This window comes from Pundamilia nyererei, unplaced genomic scaffold, assembly GCF_000239375.1.
Source record: "Pundamilia nyererei isolate P.nyererei 1_Seehausen unplaced genomic scaffold, PunNye1.0 scaffold00024, whole genome shotgun sequence".
NCBI classification, from domain to species: Eukaryota; Metazoa; Chordata; class Actinopteri; order Cichliformes; family Cichlidae; genus Pundamilia; species Pundamilia nyererei.
This window is the reverse complement of record NW_005187425.1, coordinates 1,872,951-1,891,189: the sequence shown is the minus strand read 5'-3', so window position 1 is coordinate 1,891,189 and position 18,239 is coordinate 1,872,951. Positions and strand designations below refer to the sequence as shown.

The 18,239-nt window shown below is 39.2% G+C and overlaps 1 protein-coding gene across 1 annotated transcript in view; it reads right to left on the bottom strand.

The window, feature by feature from the left end:
- Positions 1–14,061, bottom strand: part of LOC102207276 (serine protease HTRA1A-like) — a 28,412-nt gene extending 14,351 nt beyond the window's left edge. Inside the window, exons 1-3 of the mRNA XM_005727364.2 lie at positions 13,397–14,061; positions 4,293–4,392; positions 3,521–3,725 (exon numbers count right to left, since the gene is read on the bottom strand). Of these exons, the coding sequence (XP_005727421.1) occupies positions 3,521–3,725; positions 4,293–4,392; positions 13,397–13,856 (765 nt within the window). The 5' untranslated portion in view covers positions 13,857–14,061. The remainder of the gene's footprint in view (positions 1–3,520; positions 3,726–4,292; positions 4,393–13,396) is intronic.
- Between the last annotated feature and the right edge of the window lie 4,178 nt (positions 14,062–18,239).

Genomic DNA, 18,239 nt, shown 5'->3' with positions numbered 1-18,239 from the left:
GGGAAAACGATCCTTTGGCTACTTAGTCTGTGACCACAGACTCACCGTTACAGTAAAATGTAGTACAAAGTAGGATGTTCAACAGTATGAGTGGGAAGTCTTTGGTTTCACGGTCAGAACTGCCCCTTTACTCATAACATCCAGTTTGAAAACACTAAGATGCTGATGGTTAAGTTGCTGTGCTGGAGGCTTCACTAACCTTTGGCTACTATCACGATGGCTTATTTGAAGTCTTCCTATTCATACCTCAGATTTTATGTTGACATTACTCTGTCGTCTAAAACTGTGGTAATAAAAGAAGACTATTATGAAGTTGAAATATGTGGTTATTACACTTTAGGTGCTATAATTAAACAACCCGAGGTAATTATTCTGCATGGTTTCAATGTCCCTTTTAATGCAAACCAACTTTGCTTGCCCTCCCGCCCTCACATTATAACAGACTCATCGTCTAATTTTCCATCTAATAACTCTCACTAGTTCCACACGCTAAGTTCTGCACATTAACAGAAATCCGAGTTCCAAATGAAAATCTAAATAATGGTGCCTTTGCAAAGTGACCACAGGTCTTCTGGGGCTTCATCGCTGACACATGGTCTGGATAACTCATTCTGGCTTCATATAAAACAAACACTTCATACTCATAGTGTTGAATGTCTTGAATTACAGCAAACCTACTCAAATTACCTGCTTCTTATTTTGCAGGCAATTTTTAGTAAAGCAGGTTTGTTGTTTATCAAGAAAAAGTCTGATGCATCGAAATGTTTCAAATGCATGTGCAGTGAAAGGTTTCTATGATGATGAAGATTCTTAAACGGCCTATATCTTTATGTTACTACATGTTATAAGTACCAGTCATTCCTGAATCTGCACAGCCACTGACCATGTGCTGCAAACAAACAGGGGAAATCCCCCTCAATAAAGACCAGACTGACTGTCATCAACAGACTGAACAGGTTTTATCATAGAATGAACAAACACAAAGCACATGTCACTGCTCTTTTCTGCACTCCTTGCTCAATTTGTGCACCGAACAAAACCTGAATGCTTCAACCTCTTCAGAGTTAAGGGTGGTTGGGGGGGTCTTTGTAACATACCTCACTCTGCAATCGTGACCAACTTTTCAGCTGTGTCACAGAGCCATGAGAGTGAGCTCCCTAATGCAGCTCTGCTATGATTCGCAGTCAATAGGCCGTGGCTCTCTGCCACACATTCCTTCACATGACTGGCTGTGATTAACATGCAACGTGGATCCCTCTGGTCCAGTAGACAGACAAAAACGCAGACAGATAGGGACATTGAGAGAACTGGAGAGAAAATGCAACAAACATATGTGCTACAAAGCAATGCGTTTTCTTTTAAATATCAACACCGTCCATAGATTTTTACCTGTGAAACGAGCATTGTAGTATCTGTCAGTTGTTTTTGCAGCTTGTTGTGTATGAACACTAACAAGATCTGGACTGACTGCAAGCCAGCTGTGTTTTAAAGACCCATCTGGTTGCACCTGCATGCTCACTTTGCTTCACTTGCACTCTGAGTACTAGGCTAAATTTGGAACACTGTCATTCCAGACTTGAATCGCCAAACCAACAAAATAGTTTTTTAACAGCAGCTTAAAGGGAGAATTACAAAACCGTGAGTTAATATTTTTATTCTGTTGTGCTGGCTGTGACTTTAGAGAGCTTGGTCAAAAATACCTTTGCAGACTTTTTCACTTCAACTAACTCAGGACTCTTTGGATAAATGCTTATTTGTCAAGCCTTAATTTGGCCAAATGAACTCAGTACAGTACTCAGTGAAACCAATTCAGAGACTTGTACATACATGGCAATAGACACACAAAGGTATGTCTGTAATTTTGTAAAAGCTGTTTCCCTTTACAGTCACTGCAGTATGGGACTAGATAAACAGATGTGGTGGGACATTTATGTACAGTCATCAAGGGCATGGAAAACATGCTAATATAATGGTGGAATAATTGTACAGCATTTTAAAAAACAAGAATTGGTTCAGATTTTATCACTACAGTCAAAAGTCAAATATATATGTACATACATGTACTTAAATCATTTAATAAGTGACTCTGAAGGTTCTGAAGGATCTATTAACTTGAAAAGGCCAAGGTCTACTAACTTCTCAGTGATCATGATTCATTGCAGCTGGTAGTTTGTCTTTGTCAGGATAAAAAGGATTTGTTTGACTCAATGATCAATGCTGACCAATACTCAGAACAAAAAAAAAAAAGAAAAAAGAACAATGGGAGAGTCCAACGAATTCAGCAAAGATGTAAGAAGACGAATTGTAGCTTTACACAAGTTATGAAGGTGTCTTGGAGCCATTTCTAAAATACTGGATATTCAAAGATCATCAGTTCAAACAAATGTATAAGTTAATCAGAATTGTGACAACTTTGCCAAAGTCTGCAAGAAGAGCCAAAGTGTCACCCTCAGATGAGAGAAAATTGGTTAAAATGCTTAAAAACAACCCAGGAAATACCAAGAAAACAAGCCTGCCATGAACTGGAAACTACTGCAACACCAGCTTTACTGTACATAGAAAAGAAAGTTTTACACCACCATGGACCAATAGGGGGCTGACCAGGAAAGAAGGCCCTGCAACAACAGTAAGCATGACTAAAATTTGCAGCTGCCAACATGCACTAACCACATGTCTTCTAGAGAAACGTTTTACAGTCAGACGAGACAAAGACTGATATTTGGCCACAGCAGCAAGAGAACAAGAGGTGAAACTTGCTAAGGGAAATTAACCACATATTAATAAGGGTGTTTGTATATAGTTGAGCCTGTATAATTCTGACCCTGTGTGGATGACATAAAATCCCAAATAAATTCAAACTTGTGCACCAAATTTAAAGTCATTAAACATGTACATGTACAGTCCTTGCACCCTGCAAAACAGATAGTTCAATGAAATCATTAAAAACTTACCATGAAATTTTAGAAAATACTTCTATAGCTGAAAATTAGATATTGTTAGAAGTTCAATAACACCCTCATGTCTGCATGCTAGCTAAGAATAAAAGCCAAAAGGCAATTAGCTTAGATGCGCATAAAGACTGTCAGAGAAATACTGAAAGCATACATTTGTCTCGTTTGTTTAATCAGTACATAAATAGAAATGTCAAATAACTATAAACAAGTAGTTAAATGCTCATATTATTTCTTGGCGAACAGAAGCCAAGTGCATGCCTGCTTTGAGTCTCTACTGCCAAGTCTTTACACTGAAAACAAAGCTAATCAGCACATCTGGCTCTTGCTTAATGTTTAATGTAGACAGATGTATGGTCTTATTGATCTTCTTATCTCACTCTTGGCAGGAAAGTGAATGAGGACTATTTCCAGTATTTAAAACTATTCCTTTTATGGTGTGCTTGCTTAGATACGAAGCAAGAAAAACAAAAGCGAACAAAAAATTAATGGTGTTCACTGAGAACACCTCTAACTACCACATCTTCTATATTTTGCAAGGTTTCTAGAAGTCTGACACTTTAACTAACCGGTGCATCGATCTTAATGAGGGCGATGTCTGATTTCTCATCCACGTCTTTGATTTTGGCATCATAGGAGGCGCCGCTCTTTAGCTCCACTTTCACTCTGTGTTTATTGGCCACCACGTGGGCATTGGTCACAATTTGGCCATCTTCAGACACAACAAAACCAGAACCACTGGCCACTGCCACTTCACGCTTGGAATAAGTCATCCTGTGGAGGGAAGAAAGGGAGACATTAGGAAAGAGTAGGAAAAGGTTAGACTACTGGTATTCTTTCCTCTCCCCTTTAACAGTTTTTCCAGAATAGTAAAATAAAGCAGTACATGGTGTAATAGAAGTGTTAAATGCAAACCAAAAGTATGTATACTATATATATATATAAACAGTAAGAAGGTGAGTATATAAAGCTAAGCTGGAGAGATGAATAAAACAAGAGACAGATCTAAGTGAAACAACGACGGATGAAGGAGAGACAGAAATCTGAAAATCAGAGGGTTTTGACCTTCAAAAAAACCACTTCACAAGTGATGGTGACAGACAGAAGAGAGATGAGACAGATGAAGAATCAAAGTGTCAAAGAACAAGAAGCAGAGATTAAAAAGCACAAAAATCTGGTCGGATGATTTTTAAAAAGAAGATGAAAGACTAAACTTGAGAATAAGGTGCTCTACCAACTGGTGCAGTGTGTTTAAGTACACAGGTAGGTTGTAAATTCTAGGGTTTTTCGGTCTGCCCCTCCCCAGCACCGAGCACAGACACACAGGTACGCGGCTCATACTTGCGGTAAAGTTCAATGTGAACCACAGACGGAGCAATTTTCTCCACCACGTCGGCAATGAAGTTGTATTTGTGCCTCGGGCTGTCTGGATTGTCTTGAGCTGGAAATACATCATGCACACACAAATAGGATGTCAGCCTGGTAAAAACAAACAAAAGATGCATGGAAATACTGCATGATGTAAGAGCTGTGTGAGGATAGAGAACCAACACATTAAACTACCCTTCATCATAACACATCTGGGAAAAGAACAGATGACAGTTCATCTGCGGTTGAGACTGTCTAGGTCTAGGTCTGACACACATGTACTCACTCATTTACAGAGTCTGGTAATAAACCTTACAAATAAACACTTCGCACTGACATTTACCCTTATCTTACCCCATGGTTAAGGGTGAAAACAGAGCAGTTCTAAAACCATCCGCAGCTCTTTTGTCAAGTATAACACACAGACAGTGTGACACTGTATGTTAAGGGACTGCCAAATTCACTGAATCACCCATCCAGCTTTGGTAAGTCAGGAAATGCTGACTGACTTACCTGCTCATTAAATCCTACTCAAATGACAGTTTAAGCAAGGCTATGAATCAAGACGTCCCCAACCTTTCCCTCTTTGCTTTTCATCCTTCCATCCATAAGCTGTTATTTTGCCACGTACTTTGAACTATTTTGTCTCACAAGAACAATTTTCAGTCATTACTTTCTCCTAGATGACAGAAATTGCAAAAGTATAATCCCCTGGATATCAGTGATTGCACTGAAGGGTAAAGGAACAACAAAGAGACACGTGAGTTGCAGTTAAGCTAACACCAGCATTTAATGAGCATCATGCTGCTGTATGGAACACCATTAAAAAGTACAGTCCACAAACATTTGACAAACTGCAGGAAGTAAATTCTTCTGCATGTGGTTGAAGTTTTGGTGGTCGCAGTGAAGCACCAAAATTTGTTTAGCGGGAGTTTGTTAGCTGTGAAAGTGTTCTGTTAGCTAGCAACCGTCATTATAAACTGAAGATAAAAGATGGATACAGATCAGTTCTGTATCTGAAAAGCAACGCCAATTCAGAAGTGACTTAAACCAGATCTCTTTCTAGTGGACTGTTGCAGTGGGCCACACTGAAAAGTTAATGAAGACATAAAATTAACAATGAGCAGAACTGAGTTTAACTTATCGGAGAGGCCCTTCACTACAGCTCACTACAGTTTCTCATGAGGCCCCTTGGAAAAACTAATTACCAACCCCTGCTGGAAGAAGTCATAAGGAAAATTACTTGGATTAACACTTTCCTGATGAGTATGTGGTTTCCATGTTGGACCCACCCCTTCCAGCACTTCCAGTTCTAAAAGCTAAAATGCTCAGACACTTCACAATGGTAGCTCAGGAAAAAGTGGGCCTTGGTTATAAACTGTTGTGTTTTTAACTGAATCATAAACACAGAAAGATGCATGCATGCACACCTGCGACAAGAAGCTCACAGTAGTAGTGATTCTGGTAATATTGTCCTCCCACTTTCCCTCAGCTGAGCTGTAATGTAATTCAAATTCCTTTACACTGGATGTAGACAGAAAACAGTTCTACACCTACTTGCAGTAAGGTTTATGGATTTTTTGCTCATGTTATTAAATATTAACAACGGCAGTAAGGTCATGCTTTTTGGAAAGAGACACTGTTGTTGAGTTAAGCACAAGGAATATCATTTATTTCTAATAAATTAAAGTGAGGCGCCAATATGTCCAAAACTGGACACCAAAACAGTCTAGATGAATGAACAGTGCTACAGTCCGGAGGAAAACATATAAAGTACATTTTGGGGTGAAAATTCCTTCAAGATAAACCCTTTGAGCATCATGAATGTTTTCCAAATCAATAATTTTACTAGAAATTTTTTGAGTTGTGGAGTTTTTCACCTCACGGATGTATGTACTGAAATCCATTTCAGTCCTGCTAATAATTGTCAAGCTATTTCTCTAAAAAAATTCAGATGCCCACCTCATAATGTAATGAAAGGACAAACGAGGGGCTCACCAAAGTTAGCAGGTTTCTGGGCATCTGACGATTAAGATTGCCTGTGCAGAATTTTACTATAATCCATTAAATACTTGATGATTATTTCTGGGTATACGGTGTACCAAATGCTATTCTTAGAGCTAAAAGCCACTGAAAGAAACAAGGAAACCAAGTTGCTCATAAATAAATGTAACCCCTTTTTTTCCCCAACCCCGACATATATTTTCCTGAACTTTAAATCAAGTATTAAACATTATAAAGGCCAAACAACCTTCTTGCAATAGTATGAAGAAAAGATGGAAATTTTGGAGTAATTTCCTCCCTGCTAGCTTCAAACCCGGGGGGTTTCGTGGTCAGCTCTGATAGGATTACTGTGAGAGAAAGCAGGGCCCGGGGTCCAGAATCTGTGTTGTTTCTGGAGTGCACAAACAGGCTCCCAGTCTCTTCCACTTCACCATGTTATAATGAGTGAGGCCTCCTTGCACACATGCGGAAACCAGGAACACTCTGCTGCCACTACAATGCCAGTGTGATGATAGCAAACTTATAGGCCTAGTGGTGGTGATTTGGTAGAGACAGGATGTCATGAATCAGCCATTTTCTCCTGAGTTATATAGTGAGATAGATCATTTCATTGCTCAACTGAGCTTACAGCTGAAGCTTAGAAAGACTTTACTGTTGGAAAATTAAGTTGACTTATGAGCGAAACTGAAAAGAAGTGTCTAGATGCCAAAACGTGACTGATTCATCTTGATATGTGGAGAGAAAGTGGGATTTAAAGGCTTCTGATCACTGTCTCATCTAAGTATTGCTCACGAAAAACCTCTCCATCTGCTGAACTGCTGCTATAGTAAGATGGGATCTGTGATTGCAAGGTAATTTTCTAAACAGCTTATGTGTGTGTGACATTTATACATTTAATTAGAGTCATTATAAGGAAAGAAAAGAGGACATGCTTTTGATGGTGTGAAAAGTGGTGCGTTCAACTTCTTTTGAAAATGGGCTTGTTTAGGGTGTCACAGAGTACATTATAATAGACTCAGAAACTGCATGCAGTTTCAAAATAACTGCATGCAAATTTAATGGGCATAATTTGCCCGCAGGAGCTATTTGGAGATTACCTAAAGGCAATCATTTAGAAGCTAATGTAAAAGTAAGCTGTAGGTCACTAATAAACAAGGCAAATGGCTTTTTAGTTCAAAAAGCAGATTGAACTAGAAATCCAAGTAACATAGCGTTTTTCTCATAGGCGACAAAACCAACATAAACACATATAATAGGCATATAATAACAGAATGACCAATAATAGACTGAAAAGCATTTTTCATGCAGATTGATCATATAGAGATATATACTCACTTGCCACTTTATTAGGTATACCTGTTTAAGTACTTGTTAATGCAAATATCTAACCAGTCGGTCACATATCACGTGCACATGGTGACACTAGCTGAAAGTAATTCAACTTGAATATAAAAATGGGGGGACTTTGTATGTGGCATAGTCATTGTCATCAAATGGAGTGGTCTGTTTATTTCAGAAACTGCAGAATCTGCTGGGAAAAAAGAAAAAGAAAAGATCCAGTTCTCTGGATGAAAACATCTTGTTGATGGCAAAGCACAGAGAATGGCCGGACTACTTTGAGCTGATAGGTAAGTCAACAATAACTCAAATAGCCACTTACTACAAACTGAGTATGCAGAAGAGCATCTCTGAATGCACAGCACATTGAACCTTGATGTAGCAGATGGACTAGAGCAACAGAAGACCACACCGGGTGCCACTCCTGTCAGCTAAGAACAGGAAACTTGAGTCTACGGTTCAAATCGGGTCTTCAAAATTGGACACTGAAAATTGGAAAAATGTTTCCTTATCCGATGACATGTGATTTCAACATGTGGATGGTAGGGTCAGAATTTGGTGTAAATACCATGAAATCATGGATCTACCCTGCTTTCTATCAGTAGTTCAGGCTGATGATGTAATGGTGTGGGGGATATTTTCTAGACACACTTTGGCCCCCTTCATACCAAGGGGGCATTGTTTAATTGCCACACACTATTTGAGCATTACTGCTGACTATGTCCAGCCCTTTATGCCCACAGTGTACCCATTTTTGTTCCGGGCGCTTCCGGCGGGATAATATGCCATGTCACAAAGCTCAAATCACTTCAAAGTGACTTCTTGAACATGACAATGAGTTCACTGTACTCAAATGGCCTCCACAGTCACTAGATCTCAGTCCAATAGAGCACCTTCGCAATGTGATGCAACATTATTGATGTGCAGCCTACAAATATGCAGCAACTATGTGATGCCATAAACCGAGGAATGTTTACAGCACCTTGTTGAGTCTGTGCCACAAAGAGTTTAGGCAGTTCTGAAAGAAAAATGAGGCCTAAACTTGTACTAACAAGTGTAATAAAGTGGCTGGTGAGTATATCTGTGTGCACCAAAGATGCATAAACAACTTTATAGAAAGTAAACTGGAAGTGGAGTATTTCACACTTGGTAAATTAAGAAGCGATATATTTGGTGTAACAGCAAGTACACACTCTTGTTACTCCGACTCACCCTGTCAGACACTTAGTCTAATTGCTTCGGTTTATAGGAAAGCATTAGCAGAAATAACTACTGACTATAAAAGTAGTATGATAATATGATAAACAGTAATACTGTAAATGTTAATGATTAGCAGCACACCACAAAATATCACTTGAGTTTCAGGGCAATGGCAGACTGAGACTTATGAACAGTCTTGTCAATATCACAGACATTACGCTGCTATTCAGCAGATATTTTGGAGATGGCACTTAAGGTAAAAGTAGGGATGGGTCAAGTGAGTTGCATGTAATATAGAGTGGATGTGGTGTTTAGATTTTTAAGCAGTCCAAAAACAAAATTGTTCTTATGTGGGAGGGTGGCATTCCTACTAAGCAGTAACTTATCCTGACAGAGAAGTGTATACACACTCTCACCACACAATTTAAATGATATACTGACATAAAAACAGTAATAAACCTGCTTTAAGTTTCTGTGACCTGATGAAGTTAAGATTTCACCCATATGCAAGACATATTGAGAAGTGTGGTAACTGCTAATGAAAGCCTCATAATATTTAAGTATCTATTAACAATAATCAGATGTCGGAAAGAGTTTTTTGGAGTCAGTTCAAGCATTATGTGGGGAAAACCATTCAAAAACAACATTTATTAAAAGGAACCTAATTTAAAAGTACTCTCCCCTCCCAACATACACACTCAAAGCCCGCCCTAACCTCACAATCCCATACATCCATTACCCCTCCCCACTCAACACACGAGCTACAGGTCAGGGTGTCTTTTCTTCTTCAGCTTTCCCATGCATAGGACCCTTCGTTTTATTGGTTCCTGCAGACTAAAAGACGATTTGTGTTCTCCCAAGAAAAAACCTTAAGAAATGAAAAAACATAGATGTGAACAAAGTGGATTCAGTCCAGCTGGAATTAAGCTAATGCACTAGCAAATCTTTCAGATATGTTAAGAAGGAGGAGCAAAGGAAAGGATCGTTATCAGCATGGACATCCGGTCGGAATGCAAAGAACACAGCCATCAGTTATTCTCTGGAATTTTAGGTTTGTTTTCCTTTAGATCAAAGGTAATTTAACTAACCAAAGGGGAAACTCATATAAGCTCTGAAAGAGCCAAAATAAGTTTAGAGTAAATCATTAACTTAAAGATAGAAATGTTTAATAAATTAACTCTTTTCACTCCACATTAGCATGAGAATAGTGAGGGGTGTGCCAGGTGGAATAGAGGATTAAAGGAACCAGTCAGTGAAAAGAAAGTAAGGTCAGCAAGTAAAGCTACGTCAAATGGGTTGTTGTCAAAGGACAGTACTGATTGTTTAAAAAAAGCCAATAAAATGTAAATAGTATGGCCCCTCTTTGGCCTTAAAAAGTATGGCAAGTATGCGCCTTAGTGCATATGTTATTATAAAATTACTTCCAGTAGGTCATTGATTTTGGCTCGCTGTACTTCTTCAATGATTCAGAACATATGAGCTTGCTACAGTATTAAGACCATGAATCATTTTGTTTCGATGGGGCTTTTTTCCCCAGTTATGAAAGCATACAGTTGAGCTTTGCCGCTGTTTATAATACTACAATGACACACTGGCAGCTGTTTCAAATGACTCACTGAGTGATTATAATTAACCCAATTTTTCCATTCCCAATATTGATTCAATTTACCCTATTTTAATCCAGTGAACTTAATTTTTTCCATTGTGAACTCCATCTAAGGTTGAAAGCACATAATACAACCAGAAACACTCACACTGAGTTAGTAACAGGGCAGTTAGAGCAGCATGGAGAACCCATTCAAAACCATGTCCCATTTTATTGTTAGAAAATGATGTATGTCGATCAGTACAGCAGCTGCAAGAGCAGGCTTTAACCCTTTAAAAGATATTAAACCAATGCAATATTCAGTACAGTGTTTAATAACACTTATCGTGGCCCATAGACAAGAATGGAGGTACAGCAATTTGGTGTGGTGCAAAAGCATTACATTTCTCTAGTTAGTGCAATTTAGGAAATTCGAACATACACAAATGTGCTTATGTTGCGGTCAGTATTAGATGACATTAAAAAGAGGCTGAGCACGGAAGAGGCTGCAGCAAATATAGTTTAGCAGAGAGAGGAATGAAGGAAGCAGGAGAATTACAGACATCAAACAGGAAAAAGAACAGATGAGAAAAGCAGACAGGCAGACATTCAGAACCAAAAGCAGACACTGACAAGTAGAACAACAAAAACAAGTCACGTGCATGTGCCCAAAAATGATGTTTTAACATCATGAGTGGCTGAAACAAGTTGCTGAAGAATGTGCGTATTCAGCAGATGTCACTCGCTGGAGTCACAGAGTACATTCTGTCTGCAACATCAGCTCTGATTTAAAGAGCAGCGCAAACTGTGTCGGGTTTTCAACTGGATTAAAGTCTAAACAGATTATAAGAAAGTCAGCCTCATCTTCACGTTCACACCTTCATGCAACCCCTCCATAGTTCTGGTTCACAGTTTGAGAGGCACCAAGCGATTCAGTTCTGATCTCCAATACTCTTCAGCAATTTTCCTGTCAGTCTGTGTCACATTAGTGCTTTTAAACTGCCAAAAAGTTTTTTTCTGCACTTTTTAAAAAAAAAAAATAGATAATTTTTAACAACTATGACACCAAGGTCACAGTCAAATTTTGGCCTAGTTTTTTCTTTCTTTTTTCCCCAAAATGAGCTACGCCTTTACTGTCCAGACACGAAATGACATCATGCAACTGCGCTCACATGTTTTTTCTTAACATGAGGCCAGGTTGCGGTGTATTTCAAGGCACTCAGAGGGGTTTAAGTTTCTTTTCAGTGTCAGCTCTTGACATTCTGAGTCAACAGACCTGTTCACAATTTATGTTAAAGTTGACATTTCTTTTTAAAATATGTGCTTCTGCTACAGTCTTAGTCAGCACCAGCCTGGACAGGGACAAATCTAATGCACGAAATAAAATGCAACTTCCAGCTATGGAAATTCTCACAGGGTGTCTTGGAAAATCAATAGCACTCACCACAGTCTTGCTCAGTTTCAGAAATGGTTAGCTGCTCGGGAATGACTTAACCATTTAAGCTGCTTACATGACTGACAAACAAACGTGGCGATGCAGTCTGCCCTTCCACTGTGCCCACATGGTTTTTGATGTACATGTACAACTTTCCCGAAAATATGGGTTGCTAATTTTGTGTTTTCCTCAATGTCTCCTGCCTGTTTTAAACAGTCTTCAACAGAGGTGGAATTTTGGCTTTGAATCAGTGCCAGGAATTCCTTCATGTGACTGTTAAGTGTGATTTATGAGTGACAACACAGACCAGGAGTGAAAGACACTTCCACAGTCAAAAAGAGAAGAGAGGAAGAAGCTGGGGTGGTGGTGGGGGGCTGTGGCAGGGTGGATTCAGTAAGGTTCCAAGCCTTGAGGTAAGTTATAGATCTTTGATGCAACAGGTGTTGAATGTTGTCCTTTGTGTGTTTTTAAGTGCACATATGTTGCCAAATCTGAGGGGGGGAAAGTACGTACACAGTAACAGTAAAAACCGTAAAGGACATAATGTTTTTACCACCTGCAGCATCACTAGTGATCGTTTTTTCATTCCTGGATGTTTTATGTCATGCATAAATTGTAAACAATTACACTAGTAATGATGATATATGACTCATTGATTCATTTTGTACAGAATGTGCATTCTCATTTGGACTGTGCTGTTTCACAGAGCAGCAGATGCAAAGAGTGAAGTCTCATTATAAGTGATCTTCACTGATTAGCACAAAATACCTGTCACATGACACTATGACAAAATGCAGGTCCATACTGAAACACTTCCATTTATCATTATAAATATATTTCCAGTTATATTTAATAACAGTTTATATCATACATATCAGGTTTTGACATTCCATTCTATTCAGCTAATGCACATATTTCAGGCAAAGACCACATGGCATAAAGGAATCAACCAGATTATAGTCATGTGATTGCTGGTCATGCATGCCAGAGTAATCCTAAAGTTCACATCAAGCTTTACAACAGGGCATAACTCGTGGCTTCATTCAGCCATGGGGGGAAAAAAGAAAACAAAACAAAAGAAAAGCCCTCTCTGATCAAGTCTAATTGTAATGCAGGATCAAGGGCTGCACTTGAATGGCTGCTCTTGTGGTTCCAGACACATGGGGATTGTGTGCCACTGAATGCAGCGCTGAGCTACAACATCTGTGCGACCTTGAGACAATAAATGCCCAGTGAGGAATGATGGGATCACGTTCAACAACAAGTTGTAAATAATTAAGGTAAAACGGCCAAAAAATGACACCATGTTACAGAAAATGTGCAACGATTGATTTCAGCTGCAAAACTAATGTTTTTGGCTCACAACGCTCAAAAGAGAGTAGCCTATTCATGATTCTTGACACTATACTGTAATCAATTAACTTTAAACGTCGAATCTACTCCCTCCTATTTATTATCAATATCTCAGTGTGTTTTGGGTTAAGGGTGTCTTGATCAAAACAGTGTGAGTTCTACCTTTCCCGCAGGCTCCCCGCTGAATGAAAAGAACAGGTGGCTGTTGCAATTTCTGCGCCCGTCGACTGACCCTCTTCAGCTCGCAGATATTCCGGTAGGACACCCCATCGCTTCCACAAACCGCTTCGGTGGTTTTGCACACGCAAATCCCACTCTTGCTTCTCCTCCTCACCGTCACAGTGTATGCAATCCCGCCGGAGACCGAGCACTCCAGCTCCTCTCCGCACACTGGGTCGCCGAGCTTCCCACTGCCGCCGCAGGCTTCGCCTTCACTGGAGGCGCACACCGGGCAGCAGTGGCAGGCGTCGAGGGTTTGTCCTGTCGGACAGTCCGCTGGTAGCCGAGGACACATCGACTTATCACACCGGGAAGGACATCCGACAACATAACGGCTGGAGATTTGCGCATCCGCCGGCACGGCTGCAAAGGCTACGATTGCGCATAACAGCAACCAAAACATGTTTCAGACTGAAAAAGAAGCTCCCCTAAAAATTCACCAGAAACGTTTAAAGAGTTCCAAAAGGTCGCTTTGTGCTAGCAGTGTTATGGGATGACAGAGCTCAGTGCTGAGGGGGGAGTCATCCCAGCTGGAGAGGCATTTAACAGAAACTCCACTGCGTAACCAATTACGCGATTTTACGTTTTTGCTGGCACGGCATCAAACATGCAACTCACTTTCTAGATAATAACAACAAGCAGGGTGGTTGGTGGCTTTATGTGACGTACTGAATCGGAAGAGTTAAATTACGGACATGTCTCCAAAAGCGTGAAGATAAATAATCAGAGGAAAGAGCAGAAAATTGCCATGACTGGTGGGAGGAAGTGATTTTAAATATATTAGTTTTATTTCAGCCTATTACAAAACTTTAAATATCAAGGTCAACTTGAAAACAAGCAAGAATATTGAGAATATCGAGACTATTTTAGTCCAGCAGTGTTTCCTGTCGATGACTGATGAAATGAATAATAGCAGAATAAGGATGCATGTAGCCCAGATGTTTTACGCTATACAGCCTTCCACACATCCAGCGTCACTATTTCCTTATACTGTAGTTATTTATTTTCCTGTTCTAATGCTTCCTTGTGAGTCACTCCTGGCACCCGCACAAGCCTCATGGCTAATTAAAAAAAATCAGTGGTGGAACAATAATTGCGTGGATTGTGGGTTTTATGCGTTCATGTACACTTAATAAAAAGCCAACTTTGCTCCAGTTGGAAGACTGCATGAGGACATAACTTATCTAGGCCTGTTTATCATGATGCAGGGTTAAGCACCCAGCAAGTAGGGGCATAACAAGTCTAGTACAGGTATCCAAATAAAGAATGCACTCAATTCAAGAGCAATCAACATCGTTTTGTACAACTAATCACTCAAAATATTTGTAAACATCAACTCTTGACACATTTCCAGCATCAGAGTAGCACATTTTAATTTTGGCAAACAGCAAACCGTTGTTAGATTAAGATGTCTGTGGTGAGCTGTAAGAGTCCAGTAAACTCTGTAAATCAGCCTCATAAAATACCCAACACAGTTTGATAGACTGTGTTAAGACAGGCTTGTTTTTTTCTCTTTTTTATGTGCCTCTTGGTTTAAATGTGGTCGACAAATACAGCAGAATATTTGTCCATGCCCCTGCTTGGGACCCTGTGGTGTGCTGGGGCTCAGGAAACCCAAATCTCTTGTATCTTTGGGGCAATTAGAAGGGGGGCATAACGGAAACAGACTGGACTCTTGTATAGCACAGGAAACAGAGTCTACAATGTAGACTGTAACCCAGAGCTGATGTTAAGAGTTAAATGACAGGGTTCATTCATTTTTTTCGCAGAAAACACAAAAACAAAAAAAAACAGAGCTGAAGCTGAACGCTCTTTAATTTCAGTCCAAGACAACACACATTGTTGGCTGATGCAAAAACGGCCAAAACCCACGCAACATCATCAGCTCCGTTATGTGGCACTACGTAGGCGAGAAACGGTGGGAAAACTTGCAGATGAAAGCAACCTCATTTATAAGGAACACCCATCCTCCAGCCGAGGACAGTGAACGTAGCCAATGATGGACGCCACTGAGGTCTGTGTGATCTCGCCTCCCAAGTTTGTCCAGGCTGTGAGTGAGGCCATTGAAGGACCAAAATGGAGCTGTACTTCCACATCTGAAGCCACACCAAAGTCTGGCATCCTCCAATGAGCATAGGAGTTATGGTATATATGGAATATCAAAGAGCTGTACATCCAAGCTCATACTTAAACACACCAGCTAATTATAAATGATTTTGCTTCTTCCAATGACACCATCCACATGTACCGTAAAATGTCCACACATGCAGCATTCACAATTAACTGCACACATAGAGACGAAGCCCCTGAATATGCCATAACTCATTATCCAGCTGATTAAAGAGGCTTTAAATATTCAGTCCACACGTACCATATCAAGCTCAAGGCTGAATATGTAAGGCGCACCTCATTAATAAGAGATGACAAACGATGCTCATACATGCGCTTTATCATCGATGTTGGAGTGGAAATACTTGCTCCATGTACACCGACTGTTCTACATTGCCAAGTTGGCTTACTTGTACAGTTTCCATTCATACTTTTGGTCCTCAATGAAGATGATTGCCTCTTTTTACTCAGCTGTAGTGTAGATTAGGTTTTATCATCAAGCCGTGAGGAAGAATTTAAATATCACGCACAATTTCAAATTCAACTTTAACTAGCAAATAGGAAAGGCCCACCTTAGTCAGATATAACGGCAAACACATTTTATAGAATTATAACAAAATAAAGTTGAATTATGTTTGCAAAAGTTCTGATACTTTGTGTATTTATATTTTATTATATAAATTGTTAATGCAGGGCTTTTATATGGAGTTGATGGCTTTTATTCAAGGATCCAAAAATGGTCAGTTTCTTATTTATTGTAATTATTTTGATGGCTTGTTCTGGTTGAGGCTAATATTTCTGTAAACATGGAATTAGGGGAAGCTCACAGACACACCCTCTTTTGTTAATGTGGCTTTTTGCATGCTTCTTACATGATTCTTGTTATGATTCTTGGCTGGGTCTGTGCTGAAACATCTGTTTCATGCTTCTCGTGTGTGGTGTTTTGCACTCCATCAACTGAAACCTTTGCAGTCATCCGTGATGAAAACATAACTGGTGGTTTATAGAGCACAGGAATGTTTTCAATGACAAAGTGAAGATTTTTCTCTTGCCACAAGAGGGCAGAGGAAACTCTCTGCAATCACATCAAAGACTCAAATCAAACTGTGGATGCTGCCAAAAGTTTCTCTCTTTGCAGACTTTGTAAACCTCTTATATTCCACCAGACTCATCATGCTCTCCTGGATAAAGATAAGCACAATACTGAAACATGAGCACATTTTCAGTGTTTATTTCTTTCAAGTCATCCACATAATAAATAGAGACAATTCAAACCAATTACACTAGACTGAAAAGAGGGTGAAATAGCTTGGCTTTGCTAGGCTCTAATGCGGCAGGCACTTAAAAAAGATTAGTGTGTATTATTTAGAAGGATTACAGTGGGACTTTTTTTTTTTTTTTTTAAATAACACCATGAGGCAGCTTCCTGCTACTAGGCTGTCAACACAAAAGTGAACAGGAACAGGACATGCCTAAAAGCATATAAAAAATAAATCTGTTTCTAGTCTGCAAACACACAACAACCAAAACATCTGTAGATTAGAAAAAAATAATACAATTTTATGTATTATTAAAACCTTAGCATGCAACATAAGTGGCTGAGCTTGAATACTTTTTCTGTTAAACTATGAATTAAAACGTATGCACTTGATCAATTCAGTATTATCTTCAAACTAGTAAACACAGGTTTAAGCAAATATGTCTTTCAGGACCGAGCTAAAGCTCACTCTGCCATATTGTTGTTGCTTTTCTTTTTAAATCAATATTAATTACAAAATGCATAGAAGCATAGTCCTCATCGTCTTCTTGTTCACTTGCTACTTTAAGCCGTCATCAAGACTCCAATAATACAGAGAAATATGATTCACCAGAAGGAGTGACTTGGGTTGTGACATGGTGCACACGCTGTGAAAGCTTTCAGTTTTTCTTTTTTCATCTGCACGGCACTTTGACTTTACTACCACAAGTGGATTATTGGTTAAAACTATTTACTGTCGTAGTAGTAGTAGTACACAGAAGACTACTTTATTTTGTCAGTAACATCAACTCAATCAACCAAAACGTTGTTGAGGAAACAGTTGCAAAAAGAACAGACCTTAACCCTCCCCGTATATTTAAAAACAGATTCAAGTCAGTGGCTTGGCCACTGTAAAAAAAGAAAAGAAAAAAAGACTAAATACATTTCACCTTGCATAATTACACACATCGGATTGTACATAACTATTTCCATTTTTTATATATATATATATTTTTTTAAGTCTAGCCCAGTCCAGAATTGTCGACTTTTAATTTGCATTAAAGTGAGGATTTGATCTCTGACTTGGCCTGCTCCAAAAAATAAACACTGGCGATAGTACACAAATCCAGTGTTACAATAATGAGTATGAATGGATCACACAGTTTAGTACAAGTAGATCTGAGGGGTGACAAAATGCCAGTCCTCACTTTGAACACTCTTTTCAGATGTGAGGAATTAGCTAGCACCCTTAAAAGCTCCCTTATTTTCTTGGCACAAAGTGGTTTGCAAAATTCCTCAACACTTAAATGCTTTTAACACCTCTTTATGCCTGTACAGATTAAAATAAAGTTGTTATTGAGTACTAATTGACACAAGTTAAGTAGAAGGTGTAAATTAACTCTTGGTAAATAATAACATCATTTGAACTATGACAGCAAG